At 43.6% G+C, this 17828-nt stretch overlaps 1 protein-coding gene across 1 annotated transcript; it reads right to left on the reverse strand.

Annotated features, from left to right (window-relative positions):
- Nucleotides 1–2931: 2931 nt before the first annotated feature.
- On the reverse strand, nt 2932–14367 carry VPS18 (VPS18 core subunit of CORVET and HOPS complexes). The gene is made up of 5 exons (XM_048307145.1): nt 14235–14367; nt 9090–9231; nt 8812–8903; nt 6232–8102; nt 2932–5507 (listed from the first exon to the last, which is right to left on the reverse strand). Exons 1-5 carry the CDS (start codon nt 14323–14325, stop codon nt 4779–4781), a joined length of 2925 nt encoding a protein of 974 aa, XP_048163102.1. The 5' UTR covers nt 14326–14367; the 3' UTR covers nt 2932–4778.
- Between the last annotated feature and the right edge of the window lie 3461 nt (nt 14368–17828).

Consider the following 17828-nt stretch of genomic DNA (forward strand, 5'->3'; position numbering starts at 1 on the left):
ACACATACCACAGTGAATCACATTGTACTCCATCTATTCTGGAGAAAAATACTTAATCCATCTCAATAGTAACAACTTAAAATTCAAAAATACCGCAAGTCTTGTATATTTCAAACCTCAAATTTCAGCTCAGCACACTTACTGCAAGGAGGAAGTCTACTTTTAGTCTGTCTTCCCACAGCTCAGTACAGGGCTGTTGGATGAAGTGAGGCAAGGAACAACAGACTCCCCATGAAATTCCACTAGAAATGAAGAATTTGCACTTGTAAACATAGACAATCTATATGTTGGCATTGACAGGGCAGGGGTGAATGGGAACCACCCATTCCAAGAAATACATGCTAATACATGACTACAGTCTGAGTCAAATTACATCTTATTTTGATAGAGTACAAGATGTACCTACTCCCACTTGCTGTTTTATTGGGATGATGATGCCACAACTCGAAAAAGAAAACATACTAACTTATCTGTTTATGCAAGTCAGTGTCCAATATCACATTACAAACCCAGCTTTACTGGTGCTTTTAACAAGACACACTAAATGTGAACTCAGGCGACTAAGGAGCTGGCTTACACTCTGCGTGTCTGCCGTCAGGAGAATGTGAAGAAGCAGCAAACAAAATGACCAGACCCCAGGTCACCAGATATTGCAACTCCAAGCCCAGGGATGATCTCTCTACAGTTTACTAAATCAGCCAGGTCTGTAGGGAACTTACACTAGAATACAATTAAACAAAAGAGGCTGCACCTCCAACACCATGTTCAGTTTCAGGCCTCTCACTACAAGACACATATTTGAGGAGCTGGAGCACCAAGAGGTGTCCAAAGAACAACAAGGGTCTGGAGCACAAGTCTTAGGAGGAGTGGCTGAGGGAACTGGGGTTGTTTAGCCTGGAAAAAAGAAGGCTCAGGGGGAATCTTACTGTTCTTTACAACTACCTGAAAGAAGGTTGCAGCAAGGGGCCAGATGGTCTCTTCTCTCAGGCAACAAGCAACAAGGATGAGAGGAAATGGCCTTTCAGTTGTGCCAGGGGAGATTTAGATTGGATATTATGAAACATTTCTTCACTAAAGGGTGGTCAGGCATTGGAACAGGCTGTCCAGGGAAGCAGTGGAATCACCATCACAGAAAGCATTTAAAAGGCACGTGGATGGGTCACTTGGAGACATGGTTTAGTGGTGGATTTGGCCATGCTGGGTTAGCGGTTGAACTCAATGATCTTAAGGGTCTTTTCCAACCTAAATAATTCTACAATTCCATGCTACTCATTTATTAACAGAGTAAGTCCAGATTTTGATGTTCAAAACATGAAAATCAGTGACCTGTGAACTGAAATTGCCATTTAGTTAAAGACAATTAACAAATCCCAAAGGCACTGAGATCCTGGGTTCCTCACTTTTGTGCCAGTCTTTCTTCTGCTACAGAACACCTTTAGTTGCCTGCAGCAAACCTCGGTATTTAAATGGACAGCAACGACATCTAGCGGCTTGTTGGGAATTTGCCTTTCTAAATTCCCAGCCTGGGCATTCATTTTTAGAAAGGAGACAGGACCCACTGCTTTCAGCATTTCTCTTTGCTGCTGCCAACTACAGGAAGTGCACCCAAAATTCTCTACAAACTCTTTCAAAACACACACTCATCACTGTCTTCCTCCAACTCAGAGTACTTCCCCCCATCCCTTGCTCAAAGCCTAGGAGAGGTCATGTAGTAGGCTCAAGTTTGCTTTAGGCCTTGCCTGCACAACTGAATTTCTTCAGTGTAGATTTAGCTGCAGATATTTGTTCTGGGTACACAGGGCTGGGGCTCCCACCCACCCTTTTGGTTATGCTGTTCTTCAGCTGCATTAGGCTAAGTGGTAGGATTTATTCACACAGGCAAGGACAAGACCCAAGGCCACATCATTTTTAACAGCTGGTACAGCTCATTCATAGCTAAAAATCATACAAGGGACTGCAAGTTCTAAAATGTAACTGTGCTGAAATTACAAAGAGAAAAGATAAAAATGCTATTCTGAATGCAAGGAGGGAGAGATCTTGCAGATTAGATTTATGGGAGAACAGTAAGCAGTTCACATCCCTTCACCACCATGAACCTACCCCATCCCCCAAGAAAAAATAAACCCTCTTACCTTTTTCACTGAGTGATGTTGCAAAATTGCAGAGAAGCACAGGAAAGTGGTTACTGAAACTTTTGAAGCATGTGACAATGTAATGAAAGTTCAAAAGATACCTTTAGGTAGCTTCCTGTATTACTGGCACTAGTCATTTAATCAATCACTGCTGCAGTCTTTGCCAGCAGTAACACACTCTATAACCTTGACAACAAACCACTTAAATGATTTTTCAGTTAACAATGGTGAGGAAGCATGAGATTTGTGGTACATGTGTCTGGTGCACACACCTACAGCCCTCAGAGAACATTGCATATTAGTCATTAAAAAAATACCTAGTTCTAGTTTTGTTACCTGATACCTATTAATACCCATGACTGGAATCAGAGGTACCTTTCCTTACTATCCCATCTCAGGTAAAGACTAGAGGGTTTTTATTTACTTGATATGCCTCACTTCCCACAGCTTCTTCCAATATTATGGACAAGCAGATCACTCTGCAATGGTCTGTTTAGTGATGTGACTACTATAGCACAAACAGGAAAATAATGGAGGACTATAGTAATTCTAATATACCAGGAAAGCATCCTGTAAAGGTCCAAAAGAGATGGAACAAGTATTAAGAACACCTCCAAAAAATTTGAAATTACCCCAGCATCAGAATGAGCCGATATCCATGTTCTGCTAAAGGGGAGAAAAACAGCCACTTACCTTTGACCAGAAACTGGTTTGGGTGGGAGGCTACTGTTGCTTTATAATGACATATACAACCTTAAATATCATACTGCTTACAGGAAAAGATGATGATTCACAGGAGTGGCCAGTTATAACAGGTTTAATGGTAAACTTCAAAAGACATCACATTTAGTTTTCATCACAAAATCTTCTGCCAGACCACTGACTTATTCAAAGCAAAAGGCTATCCAGAGCCAAAGAAAACTACAGCACATGGATTTTGTGAACCATCACTGAATGGAACCACCTGAACAGTGCTCTCTGATAAGCCAGCAAACACACACCACCAGGTGGTAACAAGACTGCTTATCCCATGGCCCCACCAAAGAAAAGAGGATTTTTAAACCTCAGGTTTCATATTTTAAACCTACTTTCTTATCTGTTTTTATCACTCATGTCATTTTACACAGATAAAATTAATTCATTCCAGGCTGACACTCCCAACAAAAGCATAGATGTTCTTCTGAAGTTCTGAACTCAGAATTCCTAGGTCAGATTCTTGAGGAAACCAATTCATATTCTCTTACAATAACATGAAGATTCATTTCTACAACCCTACAAACAGGGTAAGTGGCTAGGAGATTGAGAGAGGTACTCAAAACAAGCACATATATTCATGTGAAAGAACTGAGAAGGTTTTTCAGAAGACAGTATTTTCTATTGCCTTAATTACAAGAATTGTATTTTTTCTTTTAGAACATTCAATTCTTCTGTCAATTACTACCTTTGTGATTCAGTCCCAAACAGCAAAACTTAATTAAAACTTCATTTTCTTAAAATAAAACAAGGAACCCTTGCTAAACTGCTAACGAAAATTTTCTCTTCTCTCACTCACAAGGTAGTGATTGCTACCTTCTAGGAAAAATTTTCCAAGTTGGAGCAATAGAAAGAAGCACTGACTTTCAGCCATCTCCAAAAAGTGGAAGGCAAAAGACTGTTTAGGCACAAGGTACTAGCTTCAAAGGGCAAAGCAAATTTCACACCAACAGAACTTTTCTGTAGACTAACCTTGAGCAAGCCTCTGACTAGATCTTGAGTCTAATGCTCAAGTGTAGCTTGAATACAACCACAGCAAGACATCCAGATTGTGTTCCTGCTTGCAGAGTATCAGCTGAAACCTTACTACTGCATCTATAAATTTTGGTTTGGGGTGAAGACAAAACCAAGACCCACTATACAAAGGCAGTAGAAACAGGATGGAGAGAGGAAGGAAGGGGTGAACAGGCATTTCGAGAAACAGTACCTACAGAAAATCCAAATGTGTGTGGGTCTTGTGCATAAAGCTTGTGAGAATTACTCATTTGAATCGCAGGCAAATTACTTTAGTATATTATGAGACACTTCTGCTTGAAAACTATACACACTCTTGTATCACATTGTGTAGAAATACGTACTTGCGTAGCACGATGTTTACAAAATATATATATGTGTATAAGAGCTTCTGTCCTTTCACGTTCTTTCTCTGTATGTGGTTATAGACTCTCAACAAAAAGGAAACAGAGGGCAATTCTAGCTTTGAAAGTGATGAATGAAGATTACACTGCTTAGTGTCCTTCACTACCTTTCTCTTTCAGCTTGTCTTCACCAAAACGAATACCACATAACAGGGCAGATAAATCTCAAGCTGTTCCCAATTCCTCTGGGACAACAAGGCACTCCATTTAGTTTCACACTGAGAACCTCAGAAGAACTGCAAGCAGAAACACCTGCTAAATATTCCAGTAGGTTAGCTTTAAGTATTGGTAAAGTTCTTAGACAGCCATAGCTATATCTCCCCACTTCTCAAGACTAGCTCTCCCTAACACTGGTAAAAAGACTGCACTACCGTTTGCTTAGAGGCGCACAGAAGTCACTGTGTTCCTGCTCCTGGAGGTTATATTCCCACCACAGAAGCTTCACAATTTGTTTGACAGTTGAAGATTTGGAAAACTACAGCCAGCTTTGCATCTCCTCTTCATACTTTTGGGGATCAATAAAAGGCTTGTCAATGGACCGGATCATCAGCTCACCACAGTACACACATTCAGCTGCCACAATATCATCAATGTCAGCTTTGATCTGTTCCCGGCTCTGCTGCCCCTTCCCCAAGCTAATGGTATCTGCATCCTTGGGACGATGGTGGCTCTTGGAGGGCTGGCTGGTAGCTGCCAGCTTCTTCTGAAGATCTTCAAGTTTCGCCTGTTTATAGGCAGGAAGGTTTGGGAAAACTGCTTGGAGGAGACAGTCATAGTGAAACATGTGACCACACAGGAAAAGGTAAAAAGGGCGGTTTAGAAGTGGAAAGTCACAAGCAGCACATTTTTCCTGAGGCTCCACAGAGCCATATTTGTTTCTCATTTCCTGGATGTCCTCTCGGATCCTCTTGGCACTCTGTGTGGCTTCCTCCATCTCCCTTTTCAGCTCCTCAATGTGCTTGTTGTAGTCCTCCAGGGAGTTACAGATTGCCTCCTTGAAATGGTCAATAGTGACAAAGTCTGGAAAGAATGGCAGGACATCTTCAATCTTCAGCAGAGCACAGCTGGAGAGGCAGGCCATTGCCTTCTTGACATCCTTCTCCTCCTGAACAACATGGCGAGCGATCTTCAACCACAGCTTCTTCCGGAGTTCCTCATCATCTTCAGGAAGATCTGCACAGGACTTGGCAAGATCAACATCCACCTAGAAGTTGGACAGACAAAGAAACAGAGTTAAGCTTGCCTCTTTGTTTGTCCACCATTCAACTTCAAAGCCTGCTGTCCATTTTAAGAGGCATTTAGAAAACATCTACTGCTGTCTCATTCCCTAGGACTGCACTACTGGCCTGCTCCTTGCTTCCATGTCAAACGCCTCTCCTCTCCCCCAGTATTCCTCACTGAAGATTAGCTTGCTACCCAGTAGAGAACAAAGGCCAGCACAGTAAGGACAAATTCATGTTATGGTATCTTTGCTGACTACACATTTCAGCAAAGACATAGCAATTCCAATAGGATAAAAATCCAACATCCCCCTGAAGATCAGACTAAGCTGACAAAGGCTTCTGTGATAATTACCAAAGCTAGGAATAGGAAGTAATTAGAATTCTTAACAATAGGAATACAAATCTTGCATAAATGCAGATATGTTAAAGGTATTTTATGTCAGAGACTGAGCTTGAGACAGACAGTACTTCCCCTCACACTTTCCGTGGCCCTGCCCTCAGTTATGGCTTGTCAGTCAGCTGCCTACCTGGAGCAGTTGTGACAGCACACAAGAATGTTAACAGAGCCAGGTCTTTCTTCCAAGCCTCAGCTGCACAGCTTTGATACCAGTGAGTCTGTCCAGCTCCTCTCCATGCTCTGCTGTTCAAGCTAACTTGAAGAAGCTACATTCCTGTGTATCACAGCATGCACAGACACACACGTACCTGTAAGGCGAGATCCACAGCCTCCTCATATAATTCCATCACTTTGTAAATGTGGACACACGCTCGGTGGTGCCCGTGCTCTGCACACAAGCGCAGTGCATACTTCAGGTCGTAGTGGATCCTGTTGGGGTTGGTTCCTGCTTGCTCCAGGTATGACAGCAGCGAATCCGGCCGACACAAAGCGTAAAGAGACAACAGGTAGTTGTGAATGGCTTGCTGTGTTTCCTCCAGCTGGTAGACACAGAACTCCATGTATCTAATAGCTTCATTGATCTGCTGGGTGCTGGCACTCTGGCTGTAGTTAACAAGGGCTGGAATGAGGTTCCTGGCATCCAGTCTAGAGCCCATAGAAATCCAAGCATCAACTACCTTCTTGGGAATATGCTGGATGAGAACTGGAGAGAACTTGTAGAAGAGTTTCTCATCTCTGTGCCTAGACAGCACATTTAGAGCCTCATCGTACTCATCATGCTGGCAGTGGTGAGCTACTACACGCTCATAATCCTGCATGATGACTGCAAAGTAGACCATGTGCTCTGTGTCGCCATGGCTTGCCAACAGCTCATAAATAGATGCCCGATTATTAAAAAGACAGTCTTTGTTTTTAGGACTGCTCAAGAAAGTACGAAACTTCTCCCGTGTATCCAAATAGAGATTTCGCTGAGAGGGATCTCCTTGCAATATACCCAGCCAGTTCAGGTACAGCTCTGTCAACCATGTGGTCAGCAGAGTGGTCTGTGTCTTCTCCGAAGGCTTTAGGTTACTTAGCTTCTTAATTAGAAACTCCATCAGGGCCTCTTCTTGCTTGGCTTCAATGAACTTCAGAGCAATTTCCTCGAAGTAGTTCTGGGTCAGTGCGTAACACTTGGCACTGTCCAGATACCTCTTGTTTTGGAAGCAGTGCTCTGCCTCTTTTGCCAGCACGATGTCAAGACACTCTGGACGGTCCTTACAATACTCTTTTGCTAGATCAAATTTGTTCATATTCATATACATCTTCCACACATCTCTAGATTCCCGCTGGACATGGTAGCGGAACACTACTTTCTCAGTGTGGATCCATATCTGCTGGACTGTGGGATCTTTAATCATGCGTGTCAGCGAGCCAAACTTCTCCAGGAACAGATCTTGAAAAACAACTTGTCCATTCAGAGTGCAGACAGCCTTCACACGGTCAGGCAGCAGCAACAGGAAGTGGAACTGGGTAAGTACAATGGATATTGGCTTGTTCACAGTTATGTCAATATCAGGAGGATAAACCCAGACCCGTTCATCACTCAGAATTGAATCAGGACGACTATAATCCAATGTACCATATAAAACCCCATTTCCCATCATCCAGGCAAAGGAGCGCGGGCTGGAACGCAGTTTTGGAGTGTAAAAGGCAATCTCACTGAAACCCAAGTTGGCTGGAAACTCCCGAAAGCTGGGCAGATGGTCAGCATGCACAGCAAATATGGAGCTGAAGCCTTGCTGCTCTGTCCCTTCCGGCACTTTGCCAACAAACTGAAAGAGTCTCTTCCTAGTGGTGGCTATAATAAAAAATTTCCCTTCTATCCCTCGTTCAATTTCCAAGCAGCAGACTGGGGCAGGTCCAGATTCCTCTTCCAGAGTGTAGACCTGTCGGAAGTACTGGTCAGGGTTAGTGCTGAAGAGGCTTCCTTCGCTGACAGAGATTTCAGCCTCATAGATCTGCCCCTGGGATGTCCCCACCAGGATAGGTCCTGTGTTGGTTTCTGAACCAAGAAATTTGTTCCAGCCCACACTTTCAATCAAGTGCCCTTTCCAGCGGGAGAGTGCCCGCACTTTCTGAACACTTCTGTTCAGGTAGAGGCATTCGCTGGTGTTGAGAGCAATCAGGAGATGAGAGCCTGCCAACAGCAGAGGGGTTGTGGGAGGGAGAAGGACAGAACAAATCAAGACTGTGCCTAAGCGAGCCAAATTCCTGAAGCTTCTAATCCTAACATTTGATAAATTCCAGTATCAACATACTTAATACAAGACTTTCCCAGGCATTCATGGGAATGTGGGGGATTTCCACGCTGGATCAGAACAGTAGTCCATATGTTGCAAAGTTAAGTAACTGGTACCAGATGCTTTACCAAGAAGGTATTCTGTTTCAATAAATGTTCTATGGATAAACAATTCCCAAAGTTCCCTCCTATCCCTGGCAGTTGGTGAGAGATACGAGCATCTCTTTCCAAACTTCTGTTTAGTTTCTTAGAATCAGCCTAGGCTACAGTGAACTGCAGATGTTTTTCAGACCTTTTTAAAAATTCTTATATAAACCATACAGCACAGAGTGACTGCAAACACTTCCTTTGATTGGTTTTAGCAGCCTTGCTCAGAATAGCCTAACTGCATCTGTTCATTTAGAGTTCGAAAATGCAACACGTGCACAAGCCCTTGCATTACTAATAGCAAAAGGGCAAACCAGGAGGCAGGGGCCCTGGGAAACAGAGTCTGGCCCATGGAAGACTGATCTGCTCTCCTTACGTACAAAACAGCATGATAACTCCTTCACCAGCACTTGTTCTGCTCTGTCCACTGTCTGTAAATATCCATGATCCACTGCCTCACCTGTGTGGTCCAAAAACATCTTGTAGACTTTGGCTTCATCTTTGCGTCCCAGCTCTACCTGATTAGGTTCATCTGGCTTCCCAAGATCAATCCTGCAAAGAGAAACCATGAAAGCATGCTGCCAACAAAAGTTCACATACGTGTAGCTCCTCATCTGTTTTCCACATTGGGCTCATGGCATTTTATCCAGTTTGCAAATATAAGTTCTCTAACGACTTAAGGGAAAAAAAAAGGCAGGGGAAAAACAAGCAATAAGTTCAGGATTCTGGCAGCATTACCTGAGAAGGGTGTCTTTCCCAAGGCTCATACAGAGCTGGTTAGAGGAGACTACTAAGCTGTTAATTTTCTCTGGAGGAGCAAAATCAATCCTCTGCTTGTTAAATATTGGTGTTTCCTTCTCCAGTCGTGCACTGACATATCCTGGAGAAAGAACGTGAACACTTAGAAACTAAACAAGACAAAACCCCACAACAACAACCCCACACTACATCAAAATCCAGCCTAGAAGACTAAAAGGATCATTTCGTGCTCCAAGTTTTACTGAAAAGGAAGTGTGTTCCATGGAGCGTGAACACGGAGAGCAGCACTCACATAGATATGTGTAACAGGGAAGAAAAGTATTAATATAGTTTTAATATTAATTCATATTAATCTGTCTTGTCCCAAAACTGCAAACTTGTCGTAAATATTAATTTGAAAACACATAGAATTGCAGGGAATGCCACAAAACGTCACAAAAACTGCATAAAAAGCTGAAAATTAGAGTAGAATCACAAAGTAATTTGTTTTCCTTGGTTGACAGCTTATTTGTTCAAGACAAGAAAGAATGGCTGATATTACACAAGACACAAAGAAGGCTCTGGTTGGACACCACCATACAAGCTACCCAAGAGACCACTGCAGTGTTAATTGAAATCTATTTCTCTCTTGTTCCATGTTGGAACTGAATGAGCTATCATACTTTACATCCAACACACACAAGCTAAAGCTATTTTTTTAAAGCCACGTTGGTTTTTTCTGTATCCACATAGCAGACTTCATCATAGAGAGAAGTCTGATGGGTGAGTTGCTGCAGAGAACACAGCTGGAGGTCACAGTGAAGCTTTTACCATAGCCCCATTTCACCAATCGTAACACTATCCTAATTGCAACTTTTCAGTTGTTGTTGGAAGGCATGCAAACTACCTATTAGAGCCAAAGCAATAACTAGGACATGGTGATTGCTGAATCAATGCTCCAATCTTGGCATAAGTTGCTTCCTCAGCCAAAACCCTTTCAGACTGGTTTACCATTTCATAGCAAGTCCCAAGATGGAGCCAGACTAACCTAATCCTCTGATCTTTTCAAAAACTATGCCTGAATTCGAAGAAATGCCCAATGAAGTTAAGGCTAGAGTTAAAAAGTTTGACAAGACAAAGACACCTTACAGAACCCATGCTGCATTTTAAGCCCAAGCAAGCAAACCTGACAAATGAAAGAACTGAAAATGGCCATGTAGACAACCAGAGGAAGTAAGTTAACGTGACTAATTAAGTATTCAGTCTGTCTGTTTCACCCCAACCAGCTTGGGAAACGTGGCAGACACAGCGAGGCATGCTGAAGAATTACTCAGGAAGGACATCTAGGTGGGAAAGGCAGAGAATGAAGGAAGTCTTACTTAAAGGTAGTGACATACTTCTGGAGAAGTGTTTAAGTAAATAAATAAATAAAAACTTAGAAATATAATGCTTTATAAACCTCTTATGATCTTCAGTGTAGCTAGACAAAGCATAAGATGCAGTTCTAACTCATTACTTTGACTATGAAAAAGGCAAGAAGCCCAGCCATAAGCAAGAGGTCAACAAACAAACTTTTAAGACCAGTGAATCTGTAACACACATGGCAGCACAGAAAAGCAGCACAACAGATTTAGTTTTCATTGCAGATGGGTAGACCTCTGCACAAGCAAACATGGGACTTGAAGAGACCATGCCATTGTATTCCTAAATAAGGAGGTCATTCTTTATGGCCTTCTTGTGATGAAGCAAAAAACTACAAAAGAGCTCAGATAAGCCAGTGAACTGAAAAATAAGAAGACATTCATATAAAACCAAACCCAAATGATGTTACTCATTAGCAAAATGCTGGAACTCATGTGCATCCACCAACAGACCTTATCACAAAGTGTCATCCATATCTGTCCCAGGACACAATTTTCCCAGTGACTCAATTTCCCATACGCACAAAATCTTACATAAAGCTCTGCTGAAGAAAACCGCAGAGGATCTCAATCTGGCCACACTACCTCAAGCTCAAAAGCAAGACAGACAGATACATTGTTAGATTAACCCATCTGCTTTGCTCCACGTGCAAGTGAAGGATCTCTAAAGCAAGCAGATCTATGCAGCAGTCACCCTGGACAAAAAGATGGAAACCAAAAAGATCTATAGCAAGTTAAGGCCATCTATGGCCAAAGCAGCTAACTAGGAAGTATAAACTTAGAGAAAAAAGAAACACGGAACTGTATCTCAGAGGGAACACATTACTTCCCTGCTAATGAGCATAGGCCTGACACACTCTAGACTGGGACTAACAGCACCACTTTGAAACACACTCGATACCCATAATATTTTCCAGTTTGTCCTCAAAAACTCTAATTTCAGCCATACTGGTGTTGAAAAAGACAGTGTAGTAATGGAAAGTAGCTTGCTACCAGTAGACAAATCCTTTAATTGTCTATTCCACCAATGCTTTCTCCATGCCTCTACCTCACCTCTAGACCAGCTGCAAGATCCTTAAATTACACTTTACCCAGAAGAAAGATGCAGGAACAGACAAAGCAACCATAACCTGAGTAGGCAGCCTTTTGCTGAGCACGTGTTTTTTTCTTACACATTGATCCACACCTTAAATGCTACCCATTTATGCAAGTGTGCATTCCTTTATTTCCAGTTAAGCAGAACTGATGCTCTTCTTTTTAGATCAGGGAGCTGCAATGCCACAGTTTAAATTTGCTGGTATGAACTGCAGTTCAAAACATGTACACAGAGCTCCCAAGGTGTAGATACACATGATATCACAGCTAACCAATAAATATGTATTCTTATATATCTATATAAAAGGGAAGGATTACTCTGAAAAACCCATGTATTATCAGATCATCAAGTCACATTCATCAGGTAATCTCGAATTTTTTTCAGACTGTCACCTGACAAAGCAAGGCTGACTCAGCAAGGAAACCTAAACGCAGGAAGGAAAGGGGAACAAATAGCACCTATACAGAGGCAGGGGTTTAGAGTTAAGGAGAAGCTGTTTATGGTTTAATTCAGTCATAATTCAAGCCAAACTATTGGATTTCAACATTCTAGACTCTTTAGGCCTGTATCCATTACATTCATAACACCCATAGGATCATCACCACTAACCCATGAGAATTTTAACTATTGTCCCTAATAGGAGGATGAGCTTCCTTAATATACAGTTCTCTGTACAAAGGAGATGTATGTTTTATAACATTCATTCCTTTCAGTCAGTCTCCTCCCTCATCCTGTCCCCAGTGTCCCTCTTCTGTTCACACAAGATTCTACTGCAGCATTTCCCACCTGATTTCTGGGCAAACCTGCATATTTCCTCAGACCTTTTCATCTGTCCAAGGATCTAAGATCACTAGTATGGTCAAGTCTAGTGGGTCAAAGTAGGCTTTTCAAAGCTGGAGCTACAGTACTTGAAGTTCACAACGCAGCAGGACTTTAGGTTGGATACAGAGTCACTGCTTGTTTATCTACAACTTTGAGAAACAGTACCTGCAGTTTAAAAAGCGCAGGGAACAACTCACTGAAACTGAGGAATAAGTTTCAACAGCCTCCAAAATTTCAAACCTAACCTTAAGGACTGCCTTCAGGAAGTTAATTATTGTATATATACAATATATATATTTACAAAATAAACTATATATATATATATATATATATATACAATATATATATAAACAAAATAAACAAAAGAAACTACAAAATAAATTTACTTAAACTTCAGATTGCCCACAACTTTTACCAACCCAAGTTTTATTAAAAATTGCCAGTGTGGTCTGATTTAAGAATAATTGAAATCCTGATTAAGCCATGCCTTTGCAATTAAGCAGTTTCCCAAACTTCCTCTGCCAATATCAACTGTCAGCAAACAGGCAGATTTCTCAAGACAGCCATGACTGGAGACTGTGTTGCAGCAGTCAAGAAGAAAAGCTGAGTCCTTGAAAATTTATTTTCAGTGACATGACTTGTCCCAACACTGCTCTGCACACCACCTATTCAGGCCACTTATTCTTTACCTAACATTACACAACAAAGTAACCATGCATGTCAAAACAAACAAGGGGAACATACCTACTTCAGTACCTAGACTCAGAGTAATTCTGTCAGTGTATTTATCGTCCATAATACACATAGCATGACAGAATTTATCAATTCTTATCACATACATTAATCTCACAACCTGGTTTCTCCAAAGATTACAGGTGGCCAACACTATACAAGGAAAAAACTTGAAAGAATGTGTCCTTGTTTTTCCAAACTTGTAACTCAAAACCACCAACTCCGCATAGTGGCTGCTACTACCATGACAATACCAGGTAGAGTAGAATTCTCTCATGACCTACATTTCCCTGCCACACTCAATAAAATATTGAGAGGTAGCACCGCGTAGGAAATGGTTATTGAACCTAATAAAGCTTGAATTTATAATGGAATAAATTTCTCTGACATGAAAGAAAAAACAGACTGGCCATCATACCATTACTTTACACTGATGGGACAACTCCCTGAACAGCACAGTAAACCAAAGCTGCACATCCCTTGACAGAAAAGCGTAGCAGTGATACAGACTGCTTTGTTTGTCACCTTGCCATCCTGTAGTCAGCCTAAGCGAACCACTCTAGAGAAACGAAGTCTTTGGTAAACTGCGCCTGGGTTAGGAAACGAACTCCGTGCAAGAACAGCTGTGCACACATCCATAACACTGTAAAGCATGGCTTCCTCAGAGAGGAGCAGAAAAAGGAAGCAAAGTGACCCGCTCCCACAGCTCCGAGGTGTGGTTGGTTATAACCTGTGACCACACAGGCACATGCGACTGCACGCACCCGCGCTGGCTCCGGGCAGCACCTCAGGGCCAGCGCCTCCCACACATCGGCAGCACCGCAGCTTCGCTGGGCTGACCGGCATCGCCACTCTGCTTCGCCAGCAGTCAGGTGCTCCCTGTCTCTGAACACTTCCCACAGCAAGCCGTGGAAAAAAACAAGCCGCAGCCGAATGCTTTGCCACACACACACAGCGACAACACCTCTTCCAGGCAGCACAGCCTGGCATGCCCCGCTCCCCACCCGGAGCTGCCGCCTCGCCTCCCCCTCTGAGCATGAACGGCGCACAGGGGCGGCCCCGGCGCACACGTACCGGAGTGCGGGATGCCCACGCTGGCGCGGCTCTGCTGCACGGACACGGAGCGGTGCAGGGAGTCCTCGTACTCGTCCAGGATGGACGCCATGGCCCAGCGCGGCCCGAGCGCGGCGCGCTCAGCTGACCCGCGTCACGCGCGCATGCGCCGGCGGGGCGGGGCCGGCGGGCGGGGCCGCTCCCGCCTGGCAATGGCGCTGGCCGCGGGGCCGCGGGGCCGCTCCCGCCTGGCAATGGCGCTGGCCGCGGGGCCGCGGGGCCGCTCCCGCCTGGCAATGGCGCTGGCCGTGGGGCCGCGGGGCCGCGGGGCCGCTCCCGCCTGGCAATGGCGCTGGCCGTGGGGCCGCGGGGCCGCGGGGCCGCTCCCGCCTGGCAATGGCGCTGGCCGTGGGGCCGCGGGGCCGCGGGGCCGCTCCCGCCTGGCAATGGCGCTGGCCGTGGGGCCGCGGGGCCGCGGGGCCGCTCCCGCCTGGCAATGACGCTGGCCGCGGGGCCGTGAGGCCGCGTCCGCCGCCCTCCCGTCCCCGATGCTCCCCAGAGATGGCAAATCCGTCTGTGCCCTTGCTGCCAGGCCTTGCGGTCCGCGCAGTGCCCGCGGCTTCTGCTCACTGGCCGCCGATACCAAGAGGCTTACATTGAAATAAGAAAGGGCCCACTCGAATAAACAAAGCCAGCGTTTGTGTATGCCAATAATAACCAGGAGTTCCTCTAGGCGGGTTGTACGCTCTGGTTTTGTTGCAGAATATTACATGATAGAACCATGCCAAACATCAAAACTTGTATTTGCCACCAAAGAAGGCTAAAAAGAGGTGGGGTACCATCCCACAGGACCATTAGAGACCTCTTCCCTAATACATCAGCATGTGTCATAAAACCTACAAAATTAATTAGCATATGTACAAGGCTTCTTGGAAATAAGTGTAAACTTCTTGGAATGTAAATACATATTCATATAATAAATTTTAAATAAGTAACAGAAGTGTGAATCTTGGTGCGCATGGTAGGCAGAGAGACACCCCCACCCCCATCTACCTGGCACTGTAACGAAGTAGTGTCGGCTTTCTAAAGTGTAACTCCAGTTTGAAAGTTTTCTTTCCCAGTTTTTAGTGACACAGTCCTGTTGTGCGCAGCTACAAGTGCGAAAAATCACCTCATTAACGCAGCAGTGTGCCCTACTAGAATGAGTGCTGATTGCCATAGAAATTCTACTGACTGCAACTAGGAATTGTCTGGTTTAAAACACTCTGTAAAAACTCCTGTATTGTGGCTCTTTTGGCATTGGGTGACAAAATCTTGGCTTTATCACTAGAATGATCATTGTAGCACAGCATAAGGGAATCCAGCACAAGGCTGTCCTTGAACTGTGCTAGACTTGCTCTGCAAGTTTATCCCAGATTTTTGTGATGGACCCAGCTTCTGTATGACTAAATAGTATTTCTAACCTGGAGTTTTCTTTTGTTCTGGTGTGCCAACAATTGTTATTTACAATTTTAGCCTCTAGCTTAAACTAGGAGAATTTATAACAATGACATTAACAAAAAGACTAGTCTCTTACACAACCCTTCGGGTTTCATTCTACATAAAATTAATAGAGATGTACATGTATGCTGTACACTGTACTGTGACTATACTATGTACAGCATATTAATCTTCACTTTCTGGAAGCAATGGAGAAATGTCTCACAGGGTACAGGACAGTTTGCAACACAGAGGGATCCACTACAAGACACAAGAGGTCTTCCCAAACTTAGTTTGCACATCAGGTGGCAGTGAGGCTCCACCCGCAGCCATAGCATGTGGTTGGCTTCTCACAAAGCTACACCTCCTTTTTCTCTGCCCTTTTACTGGGCACCGCACCCTCATAAACTAGGGCTGTGGTCTGCATCACTCAGCCTCAGGCCTTCTCCCCAGTGCTGAGCCAGACATGCAGGTCCCACACTAGCTGGGTTCCTGGAGGCTCCCATGGCACGCCTCCACAGGGTCACCTCTGCCTGCTTTGCTAAAAACAGAACATAGCTTTTGCTGACTTAGCCTGCCTGCAAGCAGTAGTCCCAGCCTCTGCTGTTTACCGTCTTTATGTGGCAGGTCTGAGCCAAAATAACAAAACCACATTCTTTTGCTGTCTAATCATCCTGATCTTCATAAGCAGCAACTGTTCTCTTTCAGCATCTCGAAAGGTACAAACAGATTACATTAGGTTTAGGGTAATGAGGTAGGAAGGGACTTCTTGGACTATCAGATGCCTTCTCCCACGCTTGTAGATACCACATCATATAGTCCTTTCTCTATTCCTGTCAAGCTCTGTCTGATAATGTGGGTATTTTTTCCCTTGACTGCCCTAGCTCATACCTGTTCCAAACACTCTCATGATTTCAAGCTCTGATTTCCAGTCTAACATAAGCCGTGGCTAGTCTGAATCCTTTTGTTCTTGTTCAAACACTGTCCTTTAGTGTACAGGACATTTTAGAGCTTTCATTTCCTCTGCAAAAATTGTCACCAATCATAGCCTTCATTCAGATGTACCAAATCCAGGATTTATCAAACCAAGAAGTTCTTGACTTCTCTTAAAAAGAGGAGATAATTAGTTCCTTGGAGCATCCTACAATTCTCTATGTTGGTTACAGATTCAGCTTGTGTTTATGTCACAGGGGTGAGCATAGTCTGACGCCTCATTTGAGATGAGGTCTCCTCCTGTTGTCTTCAACAGTGATGCTTCTGCTTTTTCTCTTTTTAATCATATATTTAGCAGTAGAAAACTGAAGGGTTATTTGGTAAGGGGGAAATAAACTGTCTTGAAATCTATCTGGATATTAGCCTAAATTGAAATTTGTGCACAAGTTTCTCAGCATCCAGCTCTGTGGTCTGTTTCCACTCAAAGTCTAGATCAGGCCATGTCTTGTAAGCTGTTTTTCCTTGGTCAGGTCTAGAAATGGAAGAGATTTCTGTTCTCATTCTGGCAGATATTATTGCCTGTTAGGGCTGATACCTCATGAGAAACCTGTGTCTGATTTTAATGTGGTTAAATTGGAAGCCAGATTTTCCCCTTATTTGGAAATAAAACATCAGCTGAAAGCTAACCCAAGCCCACAAGCCTGTTCCATCCATCTGCAGTATCAGATGCTGTGATTATTTAATTTACAAACATGTGCAATAATTATACCCCAGTGCTACAGTCAAAGATTTGGTATTCTGAAAAGAAGGGAAGAGCAAGGGTTGCAGAAGGAAGATTTATCAGCTCTTTGATTCACCAGGAATGTGTGGAGAATCAGATGATTACATTTTGTGTGTAGCAGTGGTGTAAGTCTATAAGAGGTACTCATGCAAGAGAATTTAGGAGATTTTGGCAACATGTTTGGATTGGAAACCTAAATCCTTGTCTTGCTTTGGTGTGGCTTTGGTCACAGTTGCAGCAATTTGCAGTAATTTTGACTTAAACAGTTAACATTTTCTCCAAGCTGTGGACACAGCTATCAACATCTAGGTATTGCATGGCATGTTATTCTCTTCAGATGCCTAGAGGAACAGGTAATTCTAGATAATGACATTGACAAACATATAATGTGTCCAAGGTCCAGACTCCCAGAAGATTAACCC

The sequence above is a fragment of the Corvus hawaiiensis genome, chromosome 6 (genome assembly GCF_020740725.1).
Source record: "Corvus hawaiiensis isolate bCorHaw1 chromosome 6, bCorHaw1.pri.cur, whole genome shotgun sequence".
Lineage (NCBI taxonomy): Eukaryota > Metazoa > Chordata > Aves > Passeriformes > Corvidae > Corvus > Corvus hawaiiensis.

Bases quoted from the DNA above. Each gene is read 5' to 3' on its own strand.
- VPS18 (XM_048307145.1), bottom strand. From the start codon at position 14,325: ATGGCGTCCATCCTGGACGAGTACGAGGACTCCCTGCACCGCTCCGTG. The intron at 8,103-8,811 runs GTGAGGCAGTGG...TGCTGTTGGCAG, and splicing joins GATGTTTTTGGACCACACAG to GCTCTCATCTCCTGATTGCT. The intron at 5,508-6,231 runs GTACGTGTGTGT...TCCAACTTCTAG, and splicing joins CTGTGGATCTCGCCTTACAG to GTGGATGTTGATCTTGCCAA.